The sequence below is a fragment of the Cimex lectularius genome, unplaced genomic scaffold (genome assembly GCF_000648675.2).
Source record: "Cimex lectularius strain Harlan isolate CLEC.00 unplaced genomic scaffold, Clec_2.1 scaffold471, whole genome shotgun sequence".
NCBI classification, from domain to species: domain Eukaryota; kingdom Metazoa; phylum Arthropoda; class Insecta; order Hemiptera; family Cimicidae; genus Cimex; species Cimex lectularius.
In genome coordinates this window covers 109,765-121,619 of record NW_019394177.1, presented here as the reverse complement: position 1 = coordinate 121,619, position 11,855 = coordinate 109,765, and the positions used below count along the sequence as shown (strand labels likewise).

The 11,855-nt window shown below is 36.7% G+C and overlaps 1 protein-coding gene across 2 annotated transcripts; it reads right to left on the bottom strand.

Annotated features, from left to right (window-relative positions):
- Positions 1–663: 663 nt before the first annotated feature.
- LOC106665772 lies at positions 664–11,119 on the bottom strand. Of its 2 annotated transcripts, XR_001340342.2 has the most exons (10): positions 10,897–11,119; positions 10,672–10,836; positions 8,096–8,200; positions 7,776–8,031; positions 7,513–7,710; positions 4,628–4,849; positions 4,490–4,568; positions 4,349–4,400; positions 4,132–4,296; positions 664–973 (listed from the first exon to the last, which is right to left on the bottom strand). XR_001340342.2 is itself a non-coding variant. In XM_014392475.1 (9 exons), the coding sequence occupies exons 1-9, from the start codon at positions 10,960–10,962 to the stop codon at positions 832–834; spliced, it is 1,539 nt and encodes a 512-aa protein (XP_014247961.1). In that variant the 5' UTR covers positions 10,963–11,118; the 3' UTR covers positions 664–831. The 2 variants fall into 2 exon arrangements, 1 of the variants encoding a protein (XP_014247961.1); XM_014392475.1 differs by having other exon boundaries at positions 4,349–4,568; positions 10,897–11,118.
- Between the last annotated feature and the right edge of the window lie 736 nt (positions 11,120–11,855).

Sequence of the window (11,855 nt, the reverse complement as noted above, 5' to 3'; positions counted from 1 at the left end):
AGCTCAAGTGGTAGAGCAGCGGCGTATTTAGCCGAAGGTCGTGGGTTCGAATCCCGCTCGTGACACTGACTTTTTTATCTCAACTAATACCTTACTTAAAGATTCATTAATTGAAAAGGATTAAAATAAAAGTTATTTACATATTGAAATGTATTAATTTTTAGTGCGTGACGTCTGGAGAGTACAAGTAAGTTATTAGCAAGAAAGGATTGGGTTTAATTCCGCCTCGAGGTATATCGAGTATTCTAAGGGAGTGAATATCACCAGACTTTTGTTGTATAGGGCGTAATAGATTATATATGTATTGAATATCTATTGTCCATTCTGTTTTGGACAACCTGAGGTACAAATGAGAAGTTTCATTTTAGGATATCTACTTATTTTTCTTATAAAAGCAGAAAATCAGTAACAGATTGAGATGGTCAAGTGCATGCAGACTGAAACATACGCGTGAAAGACCAGGAAAATAACTTCAAATATGTAGAGGGCCGGCGATGAACTCAGCTGCTTGTCGGTCACTAAATTTTTCACATTATATACATTACATTTTAATTAACAACGGTGGATTTATTGACCAGATTATAAACTAAGGTCGCCACGCTAATATTTACTAAGGCTTAATAATGCCGCTTAAACTAACAGTAGAGTAATGAACGACAAAACTATTTTTGCTAATGTAATTTCAATTCGTCTATGTGCAATAATTTACAAAATAAAAAAGTCCGAATTCATTTGACAACATTAACGCGGAATGATGAACAGCGATATCGGAGAAAATAATTCCCGCTTTCCTGTTTTTTAAATTCAGCCAATTTCTTGATTTTAGACGTTTCAGCCTACTTCTCGAACGCCTTTGAAGACTTTTAGTTTGTGCTGGGTTTCTCGGTACAAATGCTTCAACCGCAGATATTCCTCTTCGAACCGTTGTTTGTCAGTCTCGTGCCCAGAGAGCGGAGCTCTATCGGTCGATTTCCTAGAACAATTTGAGTTATAATTTAAGAGAATATGGTCAATACATCCAATACAACAAATAAATCTCCTCATTTAGCCTAAATTTATCATGATACAGTCAACAATATAAATTGAAGTGCATTTTCTCTGAGGCAAAAACGTGACTGTGCGAGAGCGGGGTCTCAACCTATTTTAGGATTGCATGGCCTATACTTCAGCCCGAAAAACGCGCCCGCAGAAGCTGGATAGGCTGTGGAACCATCGCCTTCAAGTGGCCTCCTACACATTTAGAATCAACCCATTGGTTAATAGGGTGCTGAGAGCTGGGAGTGCAGCCTACCGTCAGCTATGCAGCTGGGATCCTGGACAAACCGAAACATCCGCTTACGTACGATCCTCAGATGACAGTAGAGCAGAATATACGAGCGACTTCAAATCCGGATTCGACCCCTTGGAATACTCCTCGAAGAAACCTTCGGGAGGGAAGGGATGAAACTGGGAACGGTACTCGAGCTGGACCTCCAATCTGGGACGATCTAGCCCTGTTAACCAAGTCGTCTACACCACCATACCTTTCTTAACCAAGGTAAGTTCTAGGAACTTAGATGGATATTTACCGATTTTGCCTCGTCTTCACAGATGGGTCTAAAACCGGCGAGGGTGGCATGCGTACAAGAGAATATTTTCAAGAGTATGTAATAAAATGACATTACTAAATTTACAGTGAAAGATATCAACCATTACCCAATTATTCTATTGAATATCAGAAAGATAAACTCTATTTGGTTATACCACACAGTACAGGCATCAACCCATTTAGTCTAAATTTACCATGGTACTGCCATCAAATACATATATTTAAATCTACACCAAAACTATCTTAAAAATAATTATAGTTACAATACTTAATAAGTAAAACTTACAAACCAAATAATAAACAATTAATCATTAAATTGAAATACACTGACAGTAAAAAATTCTACCCAATTGATTTTTTTCATTTTCTAGGTAAAATAAAATTCTGCACTTAATTTGTCTCATTGTTTGTACCAATAATAGTTGTTCAAAAGGATAAAGGATTTTTCAATGTTTACTTTTTACGGATTTTAAAATGAATTTCTCATTTGAATTATGCAGCAATAAACTGCTTTTTCATCTTTGTTTTCTTAATTTCAATTTTTAAACTTAAAAATGCTACTTAGTTCTGATGATGTTGCGCGAGGCGTGGCAGTTGATGACGGACGTTCCATCAGGTAAGTGGCTATTGCCATCGGAGTCCCTTGCGAAACTCTGCGAGACGCCGTTAGACATTTTCGAGAAACTGGGTCCTACCTTAGAAGGCCCGGTTCTGGACGCCCTAGGGTATCGGAACCACAGGATGACCGTGTTTTTGACTTTGATAATTTTGCGAAACCGGCACCTTACTGTTGTTTAAGCGATTCATCAGCTCCAGGAAGTTCGATGTGTCCAAATTTCTAAACGCACTGGTCGATGAAGATTAAATCAGTATGGACTGATGGCTTTTCGCCCCGTAACAGGACTGGGACTGACCAGAACACATAGGGTTGCACGGCTCGCATTTGCTCGAGAGCACAGCCATTCGTCTTTGAACGATTGATCTGCTGTACTTTTTATAGATGAGTGTAGATTTGCTCTACTATCTCCAGATGGGCTTGAAAGAGTGTGGAGAAGGTGAAACCCGTAATTTTTCCCAGAGTAACCTTATCAACGCAGATCAGCTGATGGTGTGAATTGGACAGGAATTTCAGTGGAGAGTCGCACAGAGTTGGTTGTTCGAGGAGGGCCCTTGACGGCTACTCGCTATGTGGATGACATTTTGGAATATCATGCGTCGCCTATCCTCATTGAAATCATCGACAATCCTTTTCTGATGCACGATAATTCCCGTCCTCATGTCGCTCGCATAGTACCAACGTACCTTTAACAGCCCATCGAATATTTATGGGATAACCTCAAAAGACGAATAAGAGCACATCCATCACTTCCTGATACGCTCCAAGATCTTGAAAGGACTCTTCGTGAGGAATAGGCTAACCTCCAGCACAGAGACATTTCCAGACTGGTACAATGTATGCCGAGGTGTCCTGGAGATTTAATTGAAACAAGAGAAAGAAATACGCGATATTGAATGTTAATTAAATATCAAATTAAAACAAATTTTATCTGTCCGTTATTTTCATTTTCCTAAGCAATTTACATTTTCTTCACTTCTTTGGATGAAGACACAATTATTAAACATTAAAAAACGTGAAACTTTGATTAATATATAAAAATATAAACAAATTAAGTTATATTACAAGTGGAGGAATTTGTTGCTTGTCAGTGTTTATAATAAATGTGTGGTGTTTAGTTACCACTCTCAACACGACAGACAAGAATGACATATCTACACGGAAAACAAACACTTTGAGTCTGAAGATGATCTCAATAAAGATCGAAACGTTGGCACGATAAAGAAAATGTTTTTCGAAAACCTACGTCACACCGCATCTCACGACCTCCAAATAATCGTTTATAATAAAATTAATAACATTGTAACTTTTTATATATTTTCAACAGTTACAAGAGCTGTCATATTCTATGTAAGTATACCGTTTATTCTGATTAAAATTCAACCAATATATCTGCCACAATCCACAGCTTTTACATTATCCCAGTTAAAGCTTGGCCCGTATTGTGGACAGGTCCGACAGCGCATTGACACCCTCGTCGTCTGGTGATCGATTTGTGGCCAGAAATTCAGCTTTTAATAAGTGCTCGGTTTAAATAAGTGGCAGTACAAGAAAGGCAATTCAATTTATATGAAAAATTACTTTTACTACAGGCAGACTCTAGTGCATGGTAATGTTTATTTTTTGGAGTGTAGGGCGGTTCTTATATATTAGTTTTGAAGAACTTTATTATATAGGATGCTTGTAAAACTGTATATTTGCTGAATAAACTGCTTGTAAAGCTATATATTATGTGTGATTCTTGCAATCTAATTCTAAAAAATATATTTGCTTGACGTTTACTTCATTATTATTTAGGCTTTGTATCCAAATTATTATTATTTATAAAAGAACATCTAAATTATACTACTTAAGTGCGTACAAACTTTTGTGTACTATTATACTACTTTTGTGTACGTAGAACAAGATAATGAATTTTAAAACTTACTTCTTCAATGTAATAATTTCCATGGTATTGTCGATATCGATTTCTCCAAACTTATAATAAGGCATGCTGACAACTTTGTCGTACAGTTGTCCTCGCAGACGGAGCATTCTCGCCCTCGTCGACAAAGGAGCATCGTGAATGCACATGCTCATCGTTTTAGTGCATCTGAAATGTTCGTGTTAGTTCATCGAGGTGATAAGTTTCGATAATAACTTACTTATTAATGTCTTTTCTCAGTTTCGTCTTATAAATGCTCCAGCGCCTGTTCTCTATAAAAGAATGAAATATTTCATCCGTTTTTGGATAGGTCAAATTGAGCGTGTCGATTATCCTGCCCCATATGTTGGTTATGTTGTACCTTAAGAGGAGGTTCCGCGGTATGATAAGCGCTAGGACTTCACTTTCCGACAGAATCATGTTCTTTGACATTTGCTCTCCTGCAAAGTATTAGGAGTTGAATATTCAAAAAAACAGATTCGAGAGGTACCGGCGATACCCAAGCCGAAAATGCACTTCCTTCTCAGGGTACATATCTGCATTATGATCGGTCTAACGTTGTCCGGCAGTTGGCCCCAGTTCTCTGGAATTCTTTCCTTGTATAAGCTGAATCTCTTGTACATAGGTTTTGACTTATCTTCGGCGATGAAAATAGTCTGGAGAACGTTGCACATCCCATCGACCACCATAGTCACCATATTCGACCCGAACTCATCTTTCACTGGCAACAAAAAAACATATGATTCGGTCCTGTACAATCACGTTAAACATGTATTATATGTAAGTAGGTGGTCGAAAAAAAAAAACAACATTTTCGTTCATCAATAAACCTTTTTTTAGACGTTTATCGACCTGCAGCAAATTAAGTTTGGATGAAAGATCATCTTTAGAGGTCATACGGATCAAAAATAACTTTTTATGGCGGTGCCGAAGTTTCGGTGGTTTATGCCACCATCATCACATCCTGTTTATTAAAAAAAACAAAACAAATTAACACAATTACAGAGTAACATAAAAATAACATAACATAAACATATATCTATATAAACATATAATTATATGTTAGCATAACATATAATATATATAACAACTTTATATTACGTTACTCTGTAATCGTTTTAATTTGGATTTTTAATAAACAGGCCATAATGATGGGGGAATAAACCACCATCTTATCTTTTCTTTAAGAAGATCTTATCACCCAATATTAAAACTTGGAATATTAGATCTGATTTTAAAACAGCTTTCGGATCAGTAATTTGGTCGAGCAACGAGTGCATATACAGCAAGAGTAGGAACACCATGTTGATCAATGATCAAAATAGAAGTAGTTTTTCACTTTTCATGCTATATGTAACGGCATCCCAACCTCTGGATTTAACAACCGCGATCCGACCCTTTAATGCTACAAAAGCAATAAAAGCCATGCTTAAAAGCAAGTGGCAGCGTCGGTGAGCTGGATGATGACAATAATAAGTAGTATAACAATAATAATAATATATACTAAAAAAGTCATTTTCTTGCCAACCCAATATAATAGTTTACAATTAACCTACCTATTATATTGGATTCACTAATTTCGTGGTCCGCTTGACCAATTAATATATTACAATTAATTAACGTTTTTAGTTAAGATAAAAGAGCCAATGGCACGAGAGGGATTCGAACCCACGATCTTCGGCTTGATACGCCGCTGCTTTACCACTTGAGCTATCGTGACCTCGATCCACTCGGACTCTAACTTCCCATCTCAACCGCACCTTTTGAATTTTCCCTCCTTTTTGCCATTTTTCAAAAATTAAAAGAAATTCAAAAGGCGGGGCTAAGATGGGAAGTTGGTGTCCGAGTGGATCGAGGTCACGATAGGTCAAGTGGTAGAGCAGCGGCGTATCAAGCACGAAGATCGTGGGTTCGAATCCCGCTCGTGCCATTGACTTTTTTAGCTCAACTAAAAACTTTAATTAATTGTAATATATTAATTGGTCAAACGGACCACGGAATTAGTGAATCCAATATAATAGGTTTTAAGGGAGATGGAGGAATATAAAGTACTCCGCAATATGAGTGAATAGCACATAAATAAAAAAGACAGTTTTTAATTAATTAATTAATCTTTATGTAAGGTATTGGTTGAGATAAAAGATGCAGTATCACGAACGAGATTCGAACCCACGACCTTCAGCTAAATTCGCCGCTGCTATACCACTTGAGCTATCGTGATTTTAACTCAACCAATACCTTACATAAAGATTAATTAATTGAACAAAGTTAATTGGTCGATCGGACCAATAAATCTAATGGATTTAATAAGCAAACTGAAGTATATCTTTACTAAAGCTGTCCGTGGCCATTCCATTTGTCGCCGAGAATCGAAGAGATTACACGAATTTGAAAAATGGCAAATGGAGAGAAAATGCAAAAAGATAGGTTGAGATGTGAAGTTGGTGTCCGTGTGGATCGAAGTCACGATAGCGCAAGTGGTAGAGCAGCGTCGTATTTAGCCGAAGGACGTGGGTTCGAATCCCGCTCGTGACACTGACTTTTTTATCTCAACCAAATCCTTACATAAAGTTTAATTAATTGAAAAAAATTGTTTGGTCAATCGGATCACTGTATTTAATAGTGATTGAGAGTGGGATTGGATCTGGAAACTGATTGATGTGGGGTTTGAAATGACATAGCTGTTGATATCACCCCTGGAGCATCTCGGTTGCTGCTCGATCTAACCCCGGACGGCCGACACCGGGCTGGGCGATTACCGAGGCCTGCCGGTCGTTTATTGTAAATTACAAAAGCTGAAATAGTGAGAAGCGTGACGTGGCTCAACTCTGTACACGTTGTATGAAGTACATCTTTGAACAGAGCTGAGCTTATATAAACCAGTAATCGGTACGTACTAAAAGAATTTCTGACCATAAGTTTTCGACTATAAAGACGGGTTAGACCGGCAGACGGAGAATCCATGCCGTATCGTTTTTTTTATTGAGTTCATTTATGTTATAATATTGCTTACAAATTTAATAAACTATTATTATTATTATTATTATTATTATTACAGACAGGTTAGAAAACATTGATGTAGTTGGGACTACATAAATTTTATTTTTCTGCTTTCTCCAATATGAAGCATTTCTTTGTTGAGCTACATGCCATCCATGACGTATGTTGTCTCCTTGAAAAGTGTTAATAAAAAATCATATGTTTGACTTTCAAAATGGCTTTGAGTTTGAAATGTTTAACAGAGCCAAGCATGATTTTGGAAACTGTTGTTTGACAAGTGGGACGGTATTTTTGCGATTTCGGTTACGTCTAGAATGTTTTTGTGTTTTTGACCAGTAGCAAATTAAAACTATACTTTATTGTCAAAAATTATTAACCAAATACCTGGTATTATTTCTCCTGGTGGATAGGTAACGAGTGACGCATGAGAGCAGAGGTGTCTTAAAGCCGGTTCTGGAAAGTTTTCAAAATATGGGAACTTCATGAAAGCCCACCTGATTGCATCCCAGTGCTTCTTGACCGTTTCCTGCAAAAGAGAGATAAAACGGTCTTTCTGCAGCAGAATCACTTCGATCCAGTCCGCTGTAACCAAGCGAGTTATTTTAAATATATTTTATCCATTTACCTAACCGGCTTTCAATTCTTACAGCTCACTGTGACAGTGCCCGAGTGGGGTTCGTTGTAAAGAATCGCCATCTCTCCGAAGCCGTCGCCCTCCCCGAGTTTGTCGATATGGTGTTTCGTTTCGTTGGCAAAAATCGGGTCGGGGTGCGTGTATTCGAAGAGGGCCGTGCCCGATACTATGAAATAAGCATAGCCAGGGGTATGCCCCTGCCGTACGAGGACCCTGTCTTTATTCCAACATTCAAAACCGGCATGGAACAAAATTTCCCGCCTAACATCCTGGAAAATAAAACGTAGACTCGATAGTCTCTTTTTCCTTTTCGTATATTTTTAAGTTTATTACCTCTGGGTAAATTTTGAACGCTTTGAATAATCTTAGTTTCTTCATTATAGTGTTGATCTCATTCGCCGTTCTTTCCGGTGTCGGCTTTCGGAGACAGATTTTATCCTAATGGAACAAAATCATACATTACTACATGCTTTAATTGAATAAATAAAGCCGAATTAAAGAAAAGCCTCTCGGCAATAATTGACCGGTACCATCCCATTTTTGTCATTAATGCAGTATAATGCAATGTCCCCAAATTAGCATGCAATTAACTGGAATTGTTTTCAAACCATTCGCACCGCCTGACATACTGCCATAAAGAGGCAAAGGTTTTATGGTCATTTTGTTATGAAAATAAATTACAAACGGGACTGCATTACAATAATTAACAGATTTACTTATAAATACAATACAATATCTCTTAATCGAATGACTGTAAAAACATCGGATCTAAATAAAAATAGAAAGCCATTAGTGCCCATAAAATCAAAAATAATATATAAAACTGCACATTCTGACCAACAGGGGCTGCAACGGGGGGGGGGTCATATCGACACCCTGGATGCCGGTGTTTTTGATAAACACTTTTGTCGGTTGGGTTTGAATTCAATGAATCACCGTGTCAACGCCTTAACCGTTGGGGCCACCGAAGCCACCGCACTTGACGTTCTTCTTGGTTGTGTTGGTCTAAATGGCTGGAAATAAGACTTTAAAGAAATTTATTTTGTACATTTTAATGGCAAAGTTCCCTTGGTTAAACCCGACCATTTTTTTTGCTTTGTTTTGGAACATTCAGCAAGAGTACGGACCTCTGAAATATCAAATTCCATTTTTTAACATGACTAGAAATTCAGAATCATAAAGCAATGTATAAATAACAAATAACGAGAGCAATACCACAACAACAACAAAGGATAAATAAAGACAAACAACAATGAACAAATAAAACTGCAGACCTACCAAATAACAAATTACATTTTGACAAAACTAACAATTTGAAGACACAAACTAATAAATAAATAGCAAGTAACAGACGCAATATTTAACTATCAACTAACTACAATAAATACTTCAGAATAAATTACTGAAAAAACCCGACCAATTCGATGTTTTTATCAACTCACTTGTTCTACCTAGTACGCCTTCACGCTGCCTATGTGGTATTTTAGCTACTAGACTAACAATGCTTTTTGATACTAAAATAATTACATAAACTTTTAAATAATATCTAAATTGTTTATTTTTACATTTGAAATATAAATTACATTAAATTTATTTTACCAAAACATAAAAAATCTTTTTGGGTCACCAAACATTTTTTTAGTTAAGTAGTACAGACAGGTAGAAATTCAAAATCGAAAGTAATGTATCAACACTATCCTCAATATTATTTTGTGTAAAACAAACATATAAATATTTCTAAAATTTAGAATATTTAGAAACTATAAAATAAATGGCGTCAACACTTCAAATGTGTTGAAACAATAGCATCGATACTTCAAGATAATAGAAAGAACGACATCGAAACGTCAAAACTATCAAAAGAGGAACAACAAAGAAGTATGTAGTATCGAAAGTAAAGTATCGAGGATAAAAAATTAAGCAAAACAATTAGTTAATCTTTATGTAAGATATTGGTTGAGGTAAAAAAGTCACTGTAACGAGCGGGCTTCGAACCCACGACCCATGGGTTGAGATGGGAAGTCGGTGTCCGAGTGGATCGAAGTCGCGATAGCTCAAGTGGTAGAGCAGCGGCGTATTTAGACGAAGGTCGTGGGTTCGAATCCCGCTCGTGACAAAAATTTTTTATTTCAACCAAGACTTTACATAAAGATTAACTAATTGAAAGATGTTATTTGTTCAATCGGACCACGAAATCTAATGAATTTATTAAGCAAAACCGCAATACTCGTAAAAGTATAATACTTATAATAATAGGTAATATATTCTCTACATAGATTCTCTTCAACCTGCTTCAAATTTTAAGGCTCTGCCGTTAACCATCACAATTCAGCTTTCATTAAATAAAGCCGTTCTACCACTTACTTGATATTTACTGTTTGGAAAAACCAAAATGTAGTCAAAATTTACTTAGGCATCCATCTTACGGCATCACGTACTGTATCAAAACCAGTACTTGCTTGATATATTCAATAAAATGAAGTTAACATGCCCGTAAGTAACGCTACATTTTTGTACGCTATCACTATTCTAGGATACATAGTTTTGGGCATGTTACATGTTAATCACCTTGAGGATAATTAATGTGAGCGTAACATTGACTCGGATTTGGCTAGTAAGAAATGGTACAGGTTGACAGGCCTGTACTCCATAATATATTAATACCAGACAACTGATTTCAAACGTTTTAGCTTAGTATTTTTTATAAGATTATTTGCTCAAGAGAGGGACCATATGATATTTACACTTTGTTTAGCGGTGCAAGTCCTCTCTTCAAAAGTGATGCGAGTAAGAAGAGGATTGTGTTATACCTAAAGATTTATAACTATTTATTATTTCAATGTTTGAGCCTTAAAAATGCCATATTTTATTTTCGAAAGTAAAAAGCGTATATAGATAAAATTATTCACCTCTAGACTCAACAGGCGTTTCTTCCTATGCGTCAATATGTATACATTGAGTTCGGCGTTCGTACCTAATTCCCAGTCGGTTGTGTCGGATATCCAGAAAATGTCGCACATGATTTTGCGAACGATGGCTCTAAACCTGTTGAGAGGGCATCTTCGTCTGATGATCTTAAACCGTCAAAACCATCATAATCAGGAAAATTAGCCGTGCGTACTTGTTGAACTTACGTTTTTCTTCTTTTTCCTACCCCAAGAGGCAGCACTTGATATACTTCTTGAAAATATTCTCCTCATTCTTTAAAGCTGAATTTGACAATTTTTAATTCTTGTTTGGTTTGAATTTTGAATGCCGTTTTTAAAACGGAACTACACTACTACATATATACAATGACCACTATAAGTCATAACACTACTACATCTACATTAGAACAAATATTGAAAAACATATGTTGTGAAATTCACAATGAAATGTTGTGCAATTTTGTTGTTTTGAATGGAAAGAGTGTAATTCCACCTAAAATAGCACACGCACTGGATTGTTGGATGTTATAAAATGAAACTTATAAAAGATGAAACAGTGAGAAACTTTTAAAATGATCGCAAGTCAACCATTATTAATTGACAGTATATCTTTTCGATCCATTTCCGATGGCATGTTTCCCTTAGAGCTGTGAAATTTATTTCCTTCTCCAATGAGGTCTGGGTAAGTATTGTAGAATGGAAGCAGGAATAAAAGAGTGACGGCTCATTTAACTCTCCCTAGTTGCTGGGGATTGTATGAAGAATTTTATTGCCATCTTCTCAGTAGTGCCATTGTCGAAGAACTGCACTTGTTCGGCCTGTACGGGAACACAGGGTTTAAATTTTCCTTTCTTCCCTCTTCATAAAGGAGTGGGCGGAGACTGATTAAAAAACGACACCGGCATCCTGTCTCGACGGATTTCACGCGAGAACAACGGGGAATATCCCTTGTATTTACGGCATGAATGACGGGAATTTTCCAAGAGGAATATTCCCAAAGGGGAAAACGGTTCAAACTTCCCCTTTTGTCCTTGTCAAATTTAAAGCGGGGAAAAATCAAACCTCATAGCACGTTTTCAAAAATGTCCTATTGAACGTAAAGGTATACAGTAATTTTTGACGAATGGCCTGGCTGTTACGTTTGGGGTTTACAGTGGTATGTTAAA